This window comes from Pagrus pagrus, assembly GCF_965226575.1.
Source record: "Pagrus pagrus genome assembly, chromosome: 17".
Classification (NCBI taxonomy): Eukaryota; Metazoa; Chordata; class Actinopteri; order Spariformes; family Sparidae; genus Pagrus; species Pagrus pagrus.
This window is the reverse complement of record NC_140201.1, coordinates 13493732-13515384: the sequence shown is the minus strand read 5'-3', so window position 1 is coordinate 13515384 and position 21653 is coordinate 13493732. Positions and strand designations below refer to the sequence as shown.

Sequence of the window (21653 nt, the reverse complement as noted above, 5' to 3'; positions counted from 1 at the left end):
TACTTGAGTACATTACCTGCCAGAAAATATGACTTTTGATACTTACGTACGTTTATTATGAGATACTTTAAGACTTTTACTCAAGTGCTATCTGTATGGGAGTATTACTTTCACACAATATCTTTACTTTTACTCAAGATAATGCACAATGATGCCCCAAAATGAGTGTACAGCTATAGTTTTATACATGCAATATGTAAAGGTAATCAGAAACTGGTTTGTAGTCTAAACGGTCTATCGGTTATTGATTGATCCAAAGATAATTTTTTGATGAATCGATTAGTTGTTTGTTGTTGTTTTTTTCCACAACCCAAAGACATTCAGTTTACTGTCATAGAGAAGTAAAGAAACAAGAAGATAAAAAAGAAAAATGTATGAAACCCAGGATCATAATAATCCCACATTCACACATTTTAAACATGACAGGGTGAAGATTTCTTCTACTCATCAGTTTATCCTGTTTCTTAACAGAAAATCAGTGTTGCTGGATAAGATCTGGATCAGAGGATATTATACGATATGTTTCATGGTCGGGAATGTTCAATATATGCCTTTATGAATTTGTGCCCTATGGGTACAGATCAATAAGTGGACAAAAAGGTTAAAGCAATATCAAAGTTTTATTCTTAAAATGTAGTATAGAGAGGAACAGTAGTACAATTCAGACAGAAAAAAGGAGAAATGTAGTTCCATCTTTGAAAACCTTTGATAAAAACGTAAAAAGAGTAACCTGAATCTGCTTTGTGTTCGGTGGGCACTGAGGCGCGGCCCGAGTTTTGCATCACTGTTAAAGTTCGAGAGAAGTTGAAAAATACAACCTTTTGCGACAGCGTAAAAAAATACAGCTGGGGAAAAAAAACCTCTGCTTTACATCTGTAGTGTTTTTGCTTCGTTTTTCGTGTTTTTTTTTTTTTCTTGTCCATATAACAAATACAGCATAAAATCTAAAATGATACATCGTAAGTTTTGAGTTTCATTCATTACAGTAAAATCAGTAGGATGGTAAATAGTATCAAAAGAACAAACAAGACAACAGGATGGTGTGATGAACAAGCACACAGCGTGAACAGAGACAGAGAGAGAAAGCGGAAGGTTAAAGTTCACGGAAATAAACCAACACGTCAGGAGGTCTGGAGCTGACTGTCAATGTGTTCCATTACACAAATCCACTAGTTAAATAATATCTTCTTCATATATATATATATTTATCTTATATATATATTCTCAACATATATATATATATATATATATCCGTAATATAACCCCTCCCACAGTGATTTGAAGGTAAAAGTGACACGAAGAGGTTGAATATCTCTATGACTTTAAATATATCTTCTTCCACAGAGTAAAGGGAAGTTACACATCTTCTGTATCATTAGCACTTCAGTATATACTGTATATTCCACTGCATATGAACAGATACTGCTGTTCCAAGGTTTCAACCCGCAAACAATCCGTGTTTCTTTAGAAAATATGTGCTTAATGAAATAACAAAAGGAGAAAAAGGAAACATCCGTGGAAAGGACAAAAATTAAACAAAATATGTATCTAGGGTAAAGTGAATGATTCTGTAGCATAAAAACATTTAAAAATCTCAACAATTACAGACACGAGCAAGGATTTCTCTACACTAAGCAAGTTTTCACCTGGCTTTTCTCATACATTATAATTCAACAATAATTAAAAACAACAATTTTGGTTGGACAAATAGAAATTAACAGTCTTGATTGCATTTTGGAGTCAATATATATAATATTAAATAACAAAAAAAAAGAAAAAAAAAAAAAGAAGAACAAAATGTCTAATAAAAAAAAGTTGCTCATTGGAAGAAAAGACACAACAGTTTTTATATAGTTCCATTCAGACCCGCTTTTGGGGGAAGCGAAGAAACATAAAGCAAATTATTTTCATGAACACAAACGTAAGTGCATGTCTATGAGGCGCCATAGAGCTTCACTTTTTGTGGAACAAAGTGTTTTTCTACCTGGCAGACCTAAAAATAATAAAAACAAACTTACATCAAATTAAACCGATGACATCTTTTATACCTTCTACACGTGAAAAATGGAGTTCTTTCGGACTTTAAACATCACACATCATGATTTTCTGCACACTTCCTCCCCCTCACGACCAAGGTTCAAGTGATTCAAAATATATATACTGTATTTACTATACTATAACTCAGTACCAAATATAAACAAACGTATACAGGTGTTGATGTCCACTTAGGTCCTCAAAACGTCAATTACAAGTACTGCCGGTAGTTCTACAAAATGGTATGTGTGTGTGTGCATTAAATAAAAGCTTAAAAACGATGGCAAAGCATACCTGATAGTCGCCGTAGCACAACAGTGTTCTATAGTTTGAGCTGATTACATATGTATAACTGAGTCAGTTTAAGCTTTATGATTATAAACATCATATATAGCCTGTAGGTCCAGTATTCTGCGACAAGCATTACAGCACCAAACGTTTCATCATTTGGCAAAATTCAAGCTTTAAGTGAAAGTCAAATGCTTCTGTTTAATAATAATAAAGTGTTACTGTGACGCCGTGATTTGTATAAAGCTAGCAATAACATTTCCCCTCGTCCTTTTTTTTAAAAATTCATCTTTTTTTCCCCGCTTAACATAAAACCTCACGTTGTCTTTTTTTTTTTTTTTTTTTAAAGCGTATTCAGTAGTTTTTGTTTCCTGCTAAATCTTGGTGTGCGGTCTGTTTGGCACAATATCGCAGCCCTCTTAAATTAATCATAAATATGGCTGTGATACATTAGAGTCACAAAACAGATTTTTTGGTTCCAAGATTTGTGCAGGGAAAAGAAAAAAAAAAAACATTAGAAAAGAATAATATAATAATATTTAGCGCATCTAAACAAGATCTACAGAGCAAGTTAAAAATCTTCCTGTGGACAATAATGCTCTTCTTCTGTGTACTTCTACAAGCACCAAGCAATATACTTTCAGATTGTGCAGAAAGCAACAGCCATTACTGCGCCTCTGCCTGCAGACAAAAACAACAGAAATAAAAATTATAGACTTTGATAAGACCATAATAACCTCTCTTCATAAATTAAATAATTAACATTTCGCTCTTTTAGATGATTGGCCTACCCCAACTCTACATCACCACCCTGCCCGACTCGCCCCCGAAAAACAGGAAATAAAAATACATCACCAAAAACCTGATTTATCATATTATTCGTCGTTATTAATCTTTCTCTTGCGGTCTCTGGGCCCAGACTTGGGACACATTTTCACAATAATAAAATCTTTACATCTTGGAGTTCCCATTCTACCAAAGCTTTTTTGTTTTAAATCCATCTCTTTGTCATATACTTGCACAATTAAGTAACCTCATGGTTTGATAGCACTTTGGAGTTGATTGTTTACCAGCTAAGTTTTTGTATACATATATATTAAACATCAACCTTTTTTTATTTTGTTTCTCAAGCTTGTTAAGATTCTTAGTCCTCTTCCGGGGCAGCACCGGCATTGCCCTCACCCCAATTTGATTGGTCGTTGTCGGTGGGTTCTTCCCCCTCCAGGTCCTCTCCGTCCTCGCCTTCGAAGTCTTCGTCGCGAGGAAACTCCATGCCCTCCATGGCCTCCAGGCCCTCCTGAGTGGCCTGGTGTGAGTCGGCGCAGTCCGCACACACGCCGTAGCGCCGCGAGCCGTGACGGATACCGACGCTGGCCGCGAGCATGAAGATCTTCTTGCACACCATGCACTTGTACTTCTTGTCCTTCTTGTGCACCTGTTGGAGGGAGAGGTGTGGAGAGTGGTGAGGAGATGAGATGAGTCAGGTCACTGATAATTCGTCAATATGACATTGAAAGGAACAGCTGGAATTTTGGGAAATAAGCTGTTTTACTTTTGCAGCCAGTTAGCTTAGCTTAACAAGAAGACTGGAAACAGAGAGGAACAACAAATCCTGTTGTTTTGTTCACTTAAATCTTTAGCACACACGGCTTTATTGGTTATTTTACTCTTAACGGGACCCAAATTTACCAAATGAACATCAGGCTGTGTTGAAGAAGACTTGAAACTAGAGATTGAGACATCGCCTGCATGCTGTTTTAAGTTTTGCTGCAAGGACAAGGATACAGACCACTGATTTCAAAAATCCATTTGTCTTGTACCACTTTGAGAGAGACTCTAAGATACTCCCTACATTAGAAAGAGCTATCAGAGCCCAAACATTTCTGCGTTTAAAAATATCTTGTTGCACTCACTCCCTTGAGCAGAGAGCTGCCAGACATGAGGTGGAGTGCAAAGATGTGAGGGTGGACAGAGCGCTGCAGTGTTTGGCAGAATATGGAGGGTGGTGAAAGAGAGGAGAGGATCCTGTGCATTCGCCAACTCACCAGGGAATGTCTCTTTACGTGCTCGCGGCGGGTGAACAGCTTGCCACAGATGTCACAGCTGAAGGAGCGCACGCCCGAGTGGATGATCAGGTGCCTCTTGAGCGTGCGCCGGTGCTTGGCGATGTAGTTACAGTGGGGGCACTTGAGCTTATTGAGGGCTAGGTGAGAGGACTCGCCTGGAGAGAGACACAGAGAGACACAAGGTCAGATTTAGTAACATCTAAACATCTGAAAACAACTACGATTTGATCTCTGAGGGAAGCTGACTAAGAGTTGCTTCCATGAACTGGAGATAGAACGAGACAATGACCGTAAAAGCTACATTTGCATCTATAGATCCCTTAATGAGAGAGGGGTGTGTCAGGAACCAATATCCTGTTTATCAGATCACTGAGTTATAATGAGGCAACCATTAGAGAGAATAAGAAACCACAAACTGATGCATCTCAAGAAGCTCCTTTAGTGAAAGTTTGCTACAGAAGTTTTTAAGCAGATCGCTAAAGCTAAAAATGAGAACAACACAAGAACAACACCATCAAACCTTGCTATCATATCATTCGTTATAGTGCCTTTTTATTATTTCAGAGTGCAAAAGACAGAAATCAAGATGTTTTCACGCCAGCACCGTCTTCATTGCGCTAACAAGCTCCTGACGACAGCTGGGCTTACAAATAAATAAGCAAATCGACTGATTTTGTGAAGGCTTCAAACGGAGTGCAGGTCTTCAGCGAGTCTTCAGAGAGTGGGGTGCCTTTTGTTTGAGCCAGGGAGCGCACAACAGAGGCGTTGTCAGGGCAGGTTGCTAGGGGGGAGGAGGGAGGAGGGGAGTGGGGGCTGGGGGGGTTGATGAGAAGCAGGTCACCTGTGTATTCCCGGTGTGAGTGTGTGTGTCGCACACAGAAGAGCAGAACCTCGCACGAGTGTAACAAGCTGTTAATTTAGGCTTTGGAGATGTAGGAAAGAAACGCACCTCTTTTCAAGTTTAAGTCAACTTGTAACCTCGCTGGCCTGGGACTTTATCTGACTAGAGCCTCCTTTTTACTTGTCTTTAAAGCCGACGTCTCCACCCACAACACCACCCGTCCAAAGGGACCAATGCATGTCAATCAAACCGCGACTTAATGCCAGAAACCTTACTGTTATTTGTTTTTTTCTTCAATTGGTTGTATTATTTTTTTGTCCCAGCAGCTGTCAGTAGCAGGGTTGGGAGCCAAACTGAAACTGTGATGGCAAGATAGTAAGCAAAGGAAAAAAACACTACAAACAGGAACAGAAGTGCGAAACATTGGGAGAATATTTCGAGCGGCCTGCTGAGATTTTGGCCTACGTAAATGAGACTGACTTTACCCATTTATTCCCTGACGCTGGGGTTAATGAAGATCTTCATTTGAGGGTCATGCACATCAACAATGCAGTTAAATGCCGTTTTAACATGAGCCCTTTAGGAGACATACTGACTGGACTGCCCACACTCATCGGAGAAAATGCATTTTTAGTTAAATATTTCAAGTTTCATTCCTGTTCTAGCGAGTGCGGCGTCTTACCATTCTCCCAGGACTCCCCTTGCTGTAAGTCCTGGATGATGCTATACTGGATCTGATTGGCCAGCTCTGGGAAAGGGGGGGAGGGGGGGAAGGGACAAGAGAAGCGAGAGGGAGAAAGAGAGATGAGAGGTGGTTGAAAGCCTGGTGGGGTGCACGCACACCTCGCGACGCCTCGTGTACATAAACTAACCACCCCCCACGTGAAACAATGCAAGTTTCAGTTGACAACACACACAAACACACACACACACACAGCCCACTATTATATGTAAAGCAGTGTGCTCCCCAGGCCAGAGCAACAAACTGTTGGTGTAACCAGGGCTCCAGCAGGGACGGGGTTAATTAGAGAATAGTAGTCGAGCCCTCACACCGGCTCAGCTTACACTCGGCTTTTGTAAGCACTTGTGTGTGAGCACCTGTGTGTGTGTGTGTGTCCGGTTCCTCCAGCATCAGCGCTTAGAGGCCATTAAAGACACACCCCAGCGAGTGAGAGTGTGTGTGTGTGTGTGTGTGTGTGTGTGTGTGTGTGTGTGTGTGTGTGTGTGTGTGTGTGTGTGTGTGTGTGTGTGTGTGTGCGTGCGTGCGTGCGTGTGTGCGTGTGTGCGTGCGTGTGTTTGTGTCCATTCTCCCTGGGTCAATATTTGGAATAGTGAGGACAGCCCCGCTGCATTAGAGTGGATTAGGGAGGGAAGGAACTGCCCCTGCTGGCTTTGCACCTCGCAAGGGATTGGGGGAAGTTTTTGCGTGCGTGAGCATGGGTGTGTGTTTGTGTGCACGATTAAACAGGGACTGGTGTGTATGCAAATGTTCCTCACCTGCTCTGTGCGTCTGCGTGCAGCACCCACCCTTTAAACAATCCAACAGTCTTGTTTGGAGAAGACCCAAGAATTTATTGGCTACGAGTGTTGGCTCTGGGCTCAGCAATGGCAAAGTGCTTATATCTCTGAAAGCTACCATCACTTTCAACTGTTATGTTCCACAACACATCTCGAGTCTGTTCAACACCGGCTGCCTCTACAGTCATATCTATCACCGCTTTGTCTTCTTTTTTGGCAAACAGTTACAGATAATTTTAAAAAGAGATAACCAGCCTTTGGAGATCAGAATTTTCATATTTTATGGTTATAAAGCTTCTAAAGATGTAAAAATAACATTTAATAGCCAAAACAATTGATTGTTTAGTTGAGCAACAGAAAGTTCATCTGCAACTATTTGATAATGACCTAATACGAGCTGCGACGATTAATAGATTAGTTGTCAACTATGAAACAAACCACCAACTATTTAGTAATCAATCATTTTTATTTTTCCAGAAAACGATGCTGTACATTTGATTGTTTCCAGCCGCTAAAATGTGAGATTTTTCTTTTACTTTTCTCTGCTTTATAAAATTGGGAACAGAATATGTTTGGACCTATGGAAACCAGTATTTAAAAGACTAGATTAACCGGAGAAAATAATCAGCGGATGAATCCATAACAATACCGATTGTTGGTGGCAGCCTTAAACATTTTAGTTGTTAAACAGCCTCTTAAAAAACCAAAAAGAGAAAAAAACAAGCACATATTATGAAAGGGGATGACCGCAGAGATCAAAGTGCAGGAAAAAAATGAAAGCCAAATGTGTGTGTGATGTGTGACATCACTGTGAGAAACTGGGACAGCTAATATTGGTGGATGACGGCTCATAGGCTCAAACAGAAATATGCAAGTAAACGCCGACTCATGGTGCAAGAGAGCCGTCTAGCTCTAGTCTGAGCAGCTCGCAACGAAAAGATGAGGCTTTGTTGCCTCGTAAGACAAATGAGCAAATTGATCCACCATTCCTTAAACCTTAATGCACAGTAGACAATTGTACAAACTCAATTTTGCTTTGTAAAGCAATATTTCAATAAAGCGTAACCGACACGTCAGACATCATGTGACACGCATATCCAGAGCGAGTCCCAACAAATGAGCACTGTATGCAACACGAGGCTTATCAAGCCTCGACAGCAGAGAGAGACTGTGGGAAACACTGTCACAAACTGAAACCTTTGAGACAAGTGACTGTCTGTCCATAAATGGCACTCGACCATTTTTCCATGTGCAATCCACAAGCTGAGGAGTGAAAAAGGATTAAATAAAATGGTTTTGAGTGATCTGACGCTACAAATACATTACATTCTCATCTATCCAGAAGTAAACAGTTGTAAAGTATTACCACACGCCACTGGATCTTCATATAAAGTATTATTTGTTACTGACAGATTAAAACACTAGTCAACGTCAGCCCATCCACATGACGCAGATTTTGAAAGGTTAGGAGGTCAGCTAGATTATTTGGGGGGAAAAACAACAAAGATCTTGCTTCAACACCACTTCTACATTTAAGAAAGTATTCAAAGAACATTTGTCTGAAAAGGGAACTGTGAAACGTCTAGGAAAACACCTTTCTGTCAAAACACTACAATGTGAGAAACCCACAGAAATGAATGCAACTTTTACAAACATGCCTACTCCAATCTGTAGAAGATTAGTCTGGAGCCTTGATCTGTTAGATTTGGACTTTTATTTTGATCTGCATTAAATTATTCTCACTCATAGATACCAGTCACCTAAATATGCCTGATTGTTTTCATTAAGGTCCATGCATTAACATGAGAAATTAACAAAAACGCCTTAATTTGTCTCTTTTATCAGGATCTGCACTGTAATTTGATGGGGTCTACTCTGGGCCGAGACACATCCTCCATCCAAGTTTAGAGGAAATCTGTTCAGCAGTTTTTGTGTAATCCTTCTGACAAACCAACCAACCAACAGAAACGGGTGAAAACCATCCCGGCAGAGGTAAAAATGCCATTTTCTCACCCTGACATCAAACAACATCTGGATGAAGCGTTTCTGCCTCACAGTCTCTCAAAACCATCTTTCACACATGTTAAACAATTGGACGTCCATCAGCCGCAGGCCTTTAATGTTCATGGCTACAGCAATAAATAATTTGACTGTCAAAACTGGGGTTGGGAGAGGCTTATTTTTGGTGATCCTGTCTACACGGACGTACTGCATCTGTACAATTTTAATGCCTTACAGAGTCTGAATATTCACAGATCTATATTCAAACTGTAAACATACTCTACATTGTATGAATTAATTCCACGGTTTGGAGGTAAATGAACTGTTGAACACAAAACTATAATTTAGAGGGTAAACAGTTGCCTTGAAACCTTTTACTGTGACTAACAGCCTTCTTCAAGTGTTCACCATATCTCTGTTTGGTAACACAGTGTACATTAGATAGAGACATGGAGCTAAACAACAGAGATGAACAGAAGAAGGTTGGAGAGTTTGCACACAAGCAGACAAACTCAGTCTTAAATTGAGCGTCTCCCTCTTGGCTATTACAACACCCTGGATCACTTTGTGCACACATTAAAAAGAGCCCTACGAGGAGTCGGAGGCACTAAGAGCATTCAAGTGCATTTAGGGAGGCCTGGGGGAAGAAATGTTTCCCCTGCTTTCTTCATTTGCCTGCATTAGGGATGGCTTCTCTCGCTCTCTCTGACACATACACACAAAATGTAGTTCTCTCTCTCTTTCTAAACACACTTTGGCCTCACACAACCCCCCCCTTCACCCACCCTCCATACCACTCCACTTAATATGTGATATCATTATGGTTACAGCGCCATGCTTAATGGGGCCAACAGAAGGAGAAGGCTGGAGCTGAGAGAACAGATTACTAAGAGGAGGCTTGTGCCAGTTGCCATCAGATCATATATGTACGATTGCAGAGATGATCACTGATGTTAAAGTGATTTTAACCGACTTATAAAACAGTTTGTGTCTTTTTCATGAATCTGACAAATGGGTCTGTTCTGAACATGGCGGTTTATGTTGGTGTCCATAACAATTCTTCAACTCTCGTCGTCCATACTACTTTTTCCTTTGGCGACTCGGCGAATTTTCGGTGATCTCACGATTGGAGGACGTGAAAATGGAAACAAACAATCGGCCAATCCTAACTAAGAGCGCTTTGCTGTGTGTGGGTAGGACGGACAAGGCGATTGATAGATTAAAGTGAAATGCCCGTATTTTTACACCCGGGTCCTGTATTGACATGATTGTGTGTGTTTAAATGATTCATGCTTACAAATCGCAAGATTTCAGAGTGAGACTTCTCCTTGAATGAGACTTGCGTTTGTGGTTAGAAAAAAGATCTTACACTTACACAAAAAGTCTGAATCTGTAGTAATTGTTTCTGTAATGTTGTCGGCCACTGTTGTTGAGCAACAATCTGTCAGTGACAAAAGAAGCACTTTCGGTGGTAATTTTGACAGTCGCATTTGCCCCAAAGGATTACGTTTCAGCCATAGCAGCGATTTTGTGGGTGACAGCTTCTGCTAGACCGCTTCCTAAACTTTTGGTAAGTATGAATCATGTACACATTAAAACACTGAAAAACATACAGCCCTGGTTTTAAAATACTGGAATTCCCCTTTAAAGTACAGAAAGAGGAAGTTATCAGAGGGTACAGAGAAAGAGAGAAGATGAGTGGAAAATGTCTTTCAAGCAAGATTGAAATCTTGATTAAATGAGTGAAAGCAGCTTAAAAAGGTCGAAGGGATTCAAAGTTTTTGCCGAACGCAGAATACAGCGTGGGTTTAACATGTAATGAAGAATAGGACAAATGATCTATTCTTATCTCCAACCCAATTTAAAGTATTGTCACGTTATTATTTTTTACTAAAAAACAATATAAACTCATACGACTCATTGAATTCAAATGATTGACTTGAACCTTATAACACATCTCATCTTTCCTTTTCAACAAGTCTCAGCAGTGATGTGGCAACACGTCTCTGTGCAGGTGGGCGTAACTTTCGTAAGCCCCCTGCTCCGGAGTGATTAGTGAAGATCACAGCCGGGAGTGGTGACTCACATGTTGGCTATGCACAGCAGGTTAAGAGCTTGACAACCAAACATCTCTGCTGTTAGGTGCAACAGCAGGACATTGATCGAAAAAGCTGAAAATTGATTCCTATTAAAAGGTGTGATCTTGAACAGTGGAGGAGGATCAACTACTGACCACGTGACCTGTAACTGTTATCCTCCACTGACCCCTGGGTGCATAAATCATTACAGGTGCATGGTGTAGGCACAGGCATTGATCAAACCAAAAAAATTAAATTCAAAACACTTTTCAATGCAGATGTCTTCTAAAAGATATTAAATATGACAAGCTAAATTTTGGGGACAAATATGTAAAATGATGTAGAAAACATCAGAATTGAAAATGCCGCGTCCAGGTTTGTGTGTGCATCATTTGGCTTCAAATGTTTGAACAGTAGGAAGCAGAGAGGCGCCAGTCTAGCTAATGATGCTACCTGACTGACCCAACTGGTTATTGTTTCATAAACAGTAGCTTTGGGCCAAGTTTGCAGACACAATGTCAAAAGCAGCACATAGATGCACAGTTACATCGAGTGCAGAGGGCCAAACATGTCCTTCACCCTGGCAATACTGTTGAGCTTTGTACACTAGAGGCTACTTAAACATGGAAAACATGTTTGACTGAACACTCTACATTGGTGTAAAAGATGTAATCCAGAGGCCTGTAGGAAAATATGTTTCTCCATATCATAAAGATGTTTAATTTAGGTGATCAAAATACTACATGCATATCTCTTCCTTGAAAACAGAGCCTCTTCCTTGCACTTGGAGTGAGTGTAAGGCGTAATATTACTAATAAGACTACTAGGAATAAGAAATTCATGATTTAAATGTGAACGCAATAGAGGAGAAGGATTTTGGTGGGGAGTGTGTGAGGTATGTTTACAGGTACAAATGTGTGTCATACCAGCGTTTTCAGAGAGGGAGGAGAAGTCCTCTCTGGGGTAGGAGGCTGAAGGCTGGACGAACATCCCCTCGTCGAATCCCTCTTCAGGCTCTGGTGGAAAGTTGTACACAAAACGCCGCGTGGTGGTTTGTTTTTTCCTCCGTCCGCTTCCAGCTGCAGCGTCCGGTGCTTCTCTCTTTATTGCCGCAGGTGCTGCTGCAGCGCCACCTGTGGTCGGTTCGTTCCAGACGAACACCTGACCTTTGCCGCTTGTCGGCCGTGTTTCATTGGTCTCTGCTGAATCAGACGAGTTGTCGTTGTGGTGGGCCCAGTTGCCGGAGGCTCCAGGGGTCACCAGGGCACAGCCCTCACTCCCAACCACCGTTACCTCTATATCACTGGTCTCCTCTTTCACCCTGCCGCCTTCGTCTTCGTCTTCCACTGCTTCCTTTCCTTGGTTGTTACTGGCCTTGATCGACAGCTTTGACAGGATGCTCGTGGCCCAGAAGTTGCTTGGCTTCCGGTCTGACCCTCTCTGTCCGTCTTTGGTCACCGTCTGCCTCTTGTTGTAGTCCACCACCACTGAGTCAGGAGCCTCCTGCTTGATGCTGATATTCAGGGCATCCTTTATAAAAGCCCTACACGTGTGGACAACTTCTGTCATCTGGAGGTAACTCGCAACAGACATCACCTCAATGGCATTTTGGCTAGTGAGCAGCAGATTCCCGGAGTAGAGAAAGTCGAGGATAACTGAGAAGCCCTGCACAGCAGCGACATCCAGGTGCGTGACTGTGGCCTGGTCTTGGGCCTCGCCCTTGGTCAGACAGTAGAGGGTTTTGAAGTAGCGGCTGCCTGCCACCAGGATGTTCTTGTGTGCACGGAACACCTGGCCCGAGACGACTATGTTGACATCACAGAGGATGCCACTTTTGCGTTGCTTGTCCAGCTCCTGGAGAAGCTGGTAACAGTAGGAGTTCTCATTGGGCTTGCTGCGGTAGTCTTCCCCTGAGCAGTTAGTGGAGGGGCTGGTGTTGTCTGAGGGCCTCACCATCTCCTTTTACATGAAAGAGAGAAAGATAAATTATTGTGGTGGATTCCATGCATGCAAATCATTTGCAAAAGCAAGCACAAATGTACTTATACACAAATATATTTTCCCTTCCTGTAACTCTGTCTTTAAAAGCCACACACATTTACACCCTCGGGGTTCGTAGTGTGACACTGACACACCTGCCCTAGGGGTGAAACTGGTTTGACAGGCTTCTGTGTTATGAAGGAGGTGGGAAAGAGGCAAAGAAAGGCGTGTTATTTTCAGCCTAGGTAGTATTACACAGCCCTATAACTCCTGTCCTCCATCAAACTTAAACTTCACAACTCCTAACACAAAAAATATGATGTGAGGTCCAATCACAGATGAAAAAAAGACTACAATTTGACATATAAAAGGCTAGATTGCAATGTTCAGTGCTTTCCTCAAGCTACTTTTGTTAAATTGCTGTAGACTTTCCTGCAAGTTGGCACACTAACTTACTTAACTTACTTATTAATTTGAATTAATAATTTACTACATTTTGACATCAGAGAGCCTGTCCAAACTTTTTGCATGTTTTTGTTTTTCCGATGGGTAGAGAAATTACCATCACTGCTTGCTTGATCTGACTGACTTTTACTTCTAGGACTGCTGAAAAACAAAATGAAACAGTGGGCCTGGAAAGAAGCCTTTGTTCAAGAGGGCTGCTGCAAAAAAACGTATACTTATTCCTGTTTTTCTACATCTTTTATAAATCCGAGGCAATACAAAAAATATTTATCACCAAACAAAAAAAAACGACATCATATTTGCCTATTCTTAAAGATTTCTGAGACCACGGTCCATCAAGATTCCCCTTTTAATGAGTTGAAAATATGATTTTAGTTTTAATTTTCTTTAAAGCAACCATGAGGAATCAATTTACCAGGGCCATAATATGGATTTAATTTGTAGTAATACTAGATGAAGCCCTCTTGACCGAGACAGATGTTTATTTCTTCATGACTATGAATACACTTTCAACTTTGGCTTTGGTTGTCACCTCCAAAGCCATGTTGAAAAGTAGATTTGCAAAATTAAAAAGACTTAACACACATAAGCTATTGTATATTAATATGATGTCTCCCTTTGACTTGGAAACTAGATGTAAAACGCGCCAGAATTAGACCAGGAGGAGGGCCGACAAGTGTCCAAAGCAGGACACACAACGTGGCTGTAGGATGGGAACTGGCAGAAGCATAGAACTACCCTGTACCAGCCCCACTCCCCCTCCCCGGCTCCCCTTTACCAGGGCAAAGGGCCAGCCTTGTACAAAGCTGAAGAGAGGGGAGCACATAAGTGTGTATGCATACAGTTTTTTATGCAAAAATACATGGTTGGACTTGAATGCACACATGCACATAGAAAAAAATATATAGCCTATTAAGAAAATGCATATACACCCTGTGTTTGTCGAAGGCTACATTATAGTTTTTACACTCGGACACACACACACATGCAGCAGCATACATCTCCAGCTCATTTTAGATTGCACAGCAGATGTCCTAATCCAGAATAATTCACATTGCTCGAGCCCTGCATTTTTGCCCCCACCCACCACCATCTCTTCTGCGCACACATGCATGTGCACACACACAAACCAAGCTGCCTACACATACACACAGCTGGGGTTTCAGCTCGAGTAATTCAGATTAAATCCATTTCTCTGGAGGTCCCCACCCAGCCCCCACCCCCACCCCTACTCCCTCCACACTGCAGCTCTTGTCCAGGGCAGCCTGGGCACACAGGATAGTATAGGGGGGCTTATCATCCTCTGCCACAGCTGGAGGGGGAGAGAGATGGAGAGAGAGATGGGATGGGATGAAATGAGAGGCAGACAGGGGGAGAGGGAGACAGAGGGGGAAAGTCGACGTACTTTGCGAGCTAAAAGACATAAAAGGAGACTGGAAGGACAGAGAATAATGGTGGATGAGACAGCAGAATGGTTCTGATGGAGAGAAAAAAAGTAGAAACAAAGCTGATAGAATTAAGTGTGGAAAGAAGATGAGAAATGTTCAGAGCATAAAAGAAAAAAGCCTGATAACACATGCACAAAGAGTGAGAGCATGAGGCAGAGATTGAGAGAGCCAGACCTTGAGCCTCGACAAAAAGGGCGGAGGAGAAAATGTGGAGCAGAGGGAGCCGGAAAGCCAGCGCGGTAGAGAGAAGGAGTTGGGTCACCCCATTTTAGCCTTTACAATAGCCCGCGTTCTCCCCGAGGCTCATTGTCCACTCACTGTGGGCCTTTGTGAAAGGGCTCTGCACTCACTCTCTTATTACACACTATCTCCCACTTGCGAGCATAGAAAAGGAGCCAGGGTGCATGTGGGTGAGGCGGAGAGGATGGGGAGAGAGGAGAAAAATTATTCCATGATATACACATCAAAGCCTCTGGAGGGGCATGGTCATCATGTTGAGTACTGTGGTGGAATATATTGGTGTGGTGAAGGGCAGGTGGACTATAACAACAAGAGGAGTTGGATATAGAGTGGGATTGTCAGTGTTCGCATACACTTTTTGCTGCTTTGTTTTCTCCTCTTTTGATATGATTAAACCCAATTTTAGAACTAAAGCCTGACGGATAAAGCAGCTGATATTCGCCTATCACAGATGTATCATATCGGCATATATGTTGTCTTTCGGCTGATCTTTAAAAGGCAGATATCTGCATACGCATGCAGATAAATTTTCAAAAAAAGATCATAACAGTCTAAATGGTGGTCAGATGATAGCTGATGGGTTCTGACCTTCCAGACTGGATTTCAATCAATGCATTTTGCCTCTTTTGCTCTCCACAAGCACTGTTTACCTGCAGGCAACCAGCCCAAATGTGCTTTGTCACTATTCGACTACAAATGGACTAAAAACTGAAATCAGAATGTTCAGTACTACATTGCATTGCATCTCTCATTAATTAGAATTCAAACAGCTTACAAACTAGCTGATGCTACTGTGGCAAGCTAGCAAAAGTCTGCAACCCGCTATCTAACATAAATAGTGACTTGTATTTTTCCCAGGATGAAGGGGTCAGAGTTAAACACAAAAATGAAGCAATGTGTTGAAAAAATGCCATAAATAAAACAAGCGCTCTATTGCTCCTAGCACCTGGGAATCAGTAGACCCATTTTATCATTTTGACTAACCAGCCATCCCTACCCCTGAACCCCATGACTCCCCACAGCTTTTATCCATTACACATAGCAAGGCAACAGGCCAGAGAGGTAAGACTTGGCCTGGCAGTTCTGATATGAGTTGTGTGTGCATGTGTGTGTATTAAGTCAGGCTAGGACAGCCTGGTACTGGATAAGTTGCTCCATACTGGCCTCATCAGCAGCATCATCCTTTCTCCAGATGTGCCACGTGTGAGCTGGGAGCCTGGAGAACCAGCAGACCAACCCTGCACGGCAGATGCTGGAGGCAAAAACCAGCCTGAGCCAACAGAGAATGTGGGGACAATATCAGCCTCCCCCAGTCATGACGTGGCTCGGCTTTTATTCGAGCCAGAGATGGAAGGAGTGGAAGAATGAAAGGGAAGAAAGAGAGTGCAGTGCAAGGGAATCCAAGAGAGTGCCGGGGAAGAAGAATCCTTTGATCTGGGTCTAACATTGATGCTTTAAAATCTGGAGTCAACGGCCAATAAGAATTGATTTACAGGTGGATTAAACAAACCAATGTGGCCATAAATTGGAGCTTACTGAAGCTCTGGCCACAGTCAGACCCACTTCACAGATCAGGAGATACAGCACTGTCCCCATGCAACATAATGACCCACTGGAGCCAGTTTTTGTTTACCTTTTACACATGTTTGCCTACACCCCCTCACTCATCTGCCCCCACCCATCATCAAGCCAGCCCCATGACCAGCCCAACCCTGAGGCCATCTCCACCGGTCCCTCAACGACTCCCTACATCTACTGTATCCTTGCCTCAATCCCCCCCTCCTCACCAAACCCGTCTGTCCCCAGATGCTAGAACAATACCGCAGTGTGCGTTTGGCCCAAGGTGTGGGAGGGCTGCGCTGAGTGTCTCCCGGCTTCCTAACAATGCTCTGACAGAAGAGGCAGAAAGAGGGGGGCAGAGAAAACGAGGGGAGGGTAGAGTCACTGACGGATTCAACAAGAAGAATTCTCCCTTTGGCTCCACCCAACCCCACCCCATTCCCCTGACCTGTGGCCCCCAATAAACATCTCATATATCTGGCAGACACCAGACCGCAATGGGTGGGTCCCCTTTCCCATTCGGGGAGACGTACTCTTAACAATGAGTGTGGTGTTTATCTTAACTGAAATGAGGGGGTGAAAAGGACCTGTATAGGTCCCCCATATCTGATTGCGAGGGTTATCTCATCTTACACCCCATTTAGATCAACACAGTGATGCAGGTAAAACATTTGTTTTGCCCTCAAACAGAATGGAGCATCATGGGTCGTCTGACCTGGCTTTATAAGCCTCACCCTGGCCTGGGTTTTTGTTGCAGTTTGGATATTGCAGGGGTTTGGAGAACAGTTGGCTGTATTATGGATGTAAATTATATTTTTACTGACATTCAATTCTAACAATTGGACGACAAAGAAAAAAGACAGCGGTGGTGGGTGAGAGAGACAGACAGAGGAAGTGTATGGAGAGGCTGGATGTGGCGAGAACTGAAACTAACTTAACTATGCAATGAATGCAATGTGAGTTTTGACATATGGATATACAGTTATAGCGACTCTATATATGGTGAAGACAAGGGACACACTGTGACAAAGAATATCAGTTTGACACATAACATTTACCAATCTGTGATTATAGAGAGAGTAAAAATGATTTCTATACGTCCGATATGTGATCTCATGTTTGATCTAAGGGAACCAATGGTCTACTTTTGCCGTGTCTTAACCTTATACCAGCGAGCATAGGGAACAATCAGAGCACAAGACAGAGTCTAGAGAATTAAGGACAACGGCCCCCTTCTCCAAGGAGACCCACATTCACCACAGCTGCCCTGGTGTGCTAGGGCTAATTGAGTTAGCTTTAACGAATGCAGCAGAGGCCTGACTAACGTCAGGAATGGGTGAATAGAACAAGACGTTGCCTCGTAACACCATAATTCCCCTTTAATGTACTGCCTCACAATGCCGCCTTGCTTTACATACACTACTGCTCATTATCTCAACAGTGGTGCATATATGAAGATTGTAGCTCTATTCAAAAGGCAATTGTAAGAGAAAAACCTAATCTCATGAACATCAAAACAGTAAAGTGATTTGATTTTCATTTCAAGAAGTGCAGCAATGGGACGTGATCTTCCCAGCTCTATTCTGAACAAGAAAATGACCTGGATAACCTCTCCGTATAGTGTCTGGGGTCCTTGTTGCTAGGGAGAAGCCATACCAAGCCCCTAATCCACTCCTACTGCTCTCCTTACCAATTAGAGATGTACACAAGTTAGTGGATCACTTTAAGTCATTCTGATTAGTGATTGCGTGTGCAAAGGAAGGGAACTAAATGTAGTAGTGCAATCCTCTTCACTCACAAATTAGAGTCAAATAGCACCCCGCTCTTAATTCCCCTGACAGCTCAGACCATTGTCAGCACAGGAGGTCGAGTGTGGCAGTGCACAAGGAACAGTAAGAAGCAGTAGTGAGGTTTTTCTTTTTCACATATAGGACTGATGGGAGAAATGCCCTTTGACACCAGATTGTTCGGGGAAAGATGCACTCCCTGTTTTTATGAGGTCTCTGAGACAGTATCGTAGAAATGTTGCCTACACCGCAATAAAAATAATGAACCAATAAAAAGATCTCACGCACATCAATAAAGACAGGGTTCACCAAATATAAAACTGGCTTCAGTGTTTTGAATTAAAGCCAATACTGGCGATAAGTTTGAACCTACCTCAAGCGAAGGCTAAAGCGACCTAGTATTTATAAGCCAACAAAATAATTTTCAGGTTAGCATGGTTTCAGTCTTGTGCATGCAGAAGAGGACATGCCCCAAAATTATAACACTAGAGCCCATTAATCCATAAATATGTGGATGACGGGGTCAGGTGATGCCATGTCATTCTATTTACTGACATCTATTTCACTCATTCATGCCTCTTCACACAGGGTGCCTGTGGGCCAGGCAGGCTGTCAGGCTCCAGGCGACATGATTTACTCCTCTCCTCTTGTCCAGCCCCGCAAGTGACACCATCTATGGATTTTGGGGGGTCATTCTAGCACAATGCCTCTAATTTAGCTCCCCAAAGGGAGGAGGAGGTGGAGGAGGAAGAAATGCGCCAGAGGTCACCCGGGACTGCGAGCCAGCAGAGCTGCAAGAGAGGCCAAGAGGCGGGGGGTGGGGAAGGGGTGCGGTTCCCCAAAGGCTGCTAGGGTCGAGCCCTTGCCATTGTGTGACCTCTAGCAAGCTAGCAATTAAGAAGACTGCTGATGCAACAAAGGGAGTGCTGTACAGTGTGCAGCTTTAAAATAAAACAAAACCTACAACGCAACAACTGGCCATCATGTGTTTTTACTTTCTGGACAGGTTCACAGTCATTTGTGACAGCCTCCGGTGTGAGAGTAGCTAGCAGGTGTCACACTGGAGCAGGTTTGACAGATGAGTGGACGGACCCTCACATTTGAGACATCAGCCGAATCAGATTCATGTCACTCTCATTGTAACACCAGTCAGTGCGTTTTGCCGTTCAGTAACTCAGTTAGTCGACATTAGCCTCGCTAGGGGCTTTCCACTGCCGTCAGTGGCCATCTACCTCCGGGTACACAGCGAAGCTACTGGGGCTAGTTGGCTAAGCTAGCTGTTAGCTCAGGTTAGCAGGCTGATGCTAGCTAATCAGCCAGGAGAGGGGATTGTGAAGCTTAAGTAATGGCCTATTTTCGCCTTCCTTGTGTTTTTAAGTTGTAAAAACTGTCGCCAACAGTGACAAAACAGAGCAGAAACTGACATACGGTGTGACAAATGCGTGACAGGTACATTAAGCTACGTAAGAAGCGAAGCGAAATCGTCATGGACTCGAGCTAACGTTACCTGTTTGGTGGGGTCATTTCTCCCGTGCTCAGAAGACAGGTGATGTCTCAGCAGCAAGGCCCGCTTGTAGTTGCGACTACCTTTGACAAGCTCGTCGCTGTTTTTAGTGGCAATGTTGTGACACCAGGAGCAGGACATGAGTCCCGTCTCCTGGCAAAATTTGAGCCATGGAAAATCTTGCAACCACGAAGCATGGAATAGTGAGTGTTTCTGAAGCAACGTCTGCGGTCTCATCTCTACCCCAGATTTCCTGGATCCTGTCTCGCCTCCCGTCGCACCGCTTCCCGTCTCCTGCCCGTCGGCGTTGTTGGGACCGTTCCCCGCTGTCAAACCGTTCCCCTCTCTGGACCCGTCGTCCCCTTCCCCGGAGCCGTCTCGATCGTCGCCGTCCGCGGCTGCAAAGCTGCCCCCTTCCGGGTCCTCTTCTTCCTCCGCCTCGGGTTCCGTGCTATCGCTGACAGACCCAGCGCCCTCCACTCTCTTCTGCGATGATCCGTTTGCCCCCAGATCCCTGTCCTCCTCTTGATCCGGCCTGTTCCCGTTAAATTGTCGGTCTTGACAGGCCGGGGCCTCCCAGCTGTTACAGTTCCCCCCACCGAGACCGCTGGAACCCGTTAACCCAGCTAATCCACCTCCTCGGAAAGCCAGCGACCTGCGGTTTCTCTCACCGGACATTTTTCTTAATATATATTAGAATCTTCACTTTCTCAACAGTATCCCCCTCCGAAAGAAATAATGTCTCTGTACAGGATGTATTTTCCGAAAGAGATGGACCGTCGTCGTTTCTTTTCTCCGCTTTGGCCCTCCCGGTGAGAGTATGTAGGTTATGCGGAAATAAATAAAGGTTTTAAACGCATAATGAATTTCAGGGTTCTCGCTGCGTCCGCGCAGGCCCCGCAGAGGTCGAATGGCAACGACTTTCCTCCCCACAATGCACCTCGACCAGAGAAAGGGGGGTTGGAGAGGGAGGGGGCGGCTTTTAAAGGAAGATGGGGGTGCTGTTTATCAGCAAGGGGTCTTTTGTGTTTGGAGGCTGCACCCATTTTCCGCATGCTTTTCATCTTTTGACTTTGCTTGTAATCTCTGCACATAAACGCTGCCTCGCGTGCCCCACTTTAGCCTTTTGCTAAACAGGGTTACCATAATATCCCTATAAGATTCCTATAGAAATTCCATTATAACTCGTAGTCTGTTTATAATACTTTCTTTTTAAAAAAAACATTTTTATTGTATTTATAAAAAATAAATACAATGCTATAGTAAATCAATATTTGTATTAAAGTGTGATTATAAAGATCTATAAATCAGCTTATACACATATATACAGTGTATGTATAAACATACAGCTGTGTGAATTAATTGTGATATTTAATTAAAATCAAAAATTGCTTATTAATCTTCCATTACATCAATATTACCACTCCATTACAATAATACAATTTTCTTTTTGTCCCAAGCATGCAAGCATAATAGTACGTCACCATGATATCAAAGTTTATAATATGTTTGCTGTTTTTATTTCTTATCTAAGTTAATATATGCTATGCTAAATGATAAATTGATTGCAATTGCTTTATTATTAATATGTTTGTTTAATAAAGGCATTGGCTGTGTGATCATTTGGATGTGAAATTGGCATCCTGCAGAGATAATTAAGATGTTATAGCCTAGAGTGAAATATTCCAACATATCAACATGTGTCTCAAGTCTGAATATATTTCAGTTCCCTGTCATCAAGTTCAGGTCCAGCAGGTGGCACTCTTTCATGTTAACATCTATCTGGCTTTCTTTCTCAGTTGTGTGTGTGATGCTTGGCATTCTTGGGTGTATAGTTTCAGTT

The 21653-nt window shown here is 42.8% G+C and overlaps 1 protein-coding gene across 2 annotated transcripts; it reads right to left on the bottom strand.

The window, feature by feature from the left end:
• Positions 1–601: 601 nt before the first annotated feature.
• zbtb10 (zinc finger and BTB domain containing 10) lies at positions 602–20716 on the bottom strand. Of its 2 annotated transcripts, XM_084379747.1 has the most exons (5): positions 19814–20716; positions 11753–12785; positions 5912–5977; positions 4368–4543; positions 602–3757 (listed from the first exon to the last, which is right to left on the bottom strand). In XM_084379747.1, the coding sequence occupies exons 1-5, from the start codon at positions 20486–20488 to the stop codon at positions 3467–3469; spliced, it is 2241 nt and encodes a 746-aa protein (XP_084235873.1). In that variant the 5' UTR covers positions 20489–20716; the 3' UTR covers positions 602–3466. The 2 variants fall into 2 exon arrangements, with proteins under 2 accessions (XP_084235873.1, XP_084235874.1); XM_084379748.1 differs by lacking the exon at positions 5912–5977.
• Between the last annotated feature and the right edge of the window lie 937 nt (positions 20717–21653).

Coding starts and splice junctions, on each gene's coding strand:
- zbtb10 (XM_084379747.1), bottom strand. CDS start 20,488: ATGTCCGGTGAGAGAAACCGCAGGTCGCTGGCTTTCCGAGGAGGTGGA. Junction 12,786..19,813: donor GAAATGACCCCACCAAACAG/GTAACGTTAGCT, acceptor TTCATGTAAAAG/GAGATGGTGAGGCCCTCAGA. Junction 4,544..5,911: donor AGGGGAGTCCTGGGAGAATG/GTAAGACGCCGC, acceptor GTCTCTCTCCAG/GCGAGTCCTCTCACCTAGCC.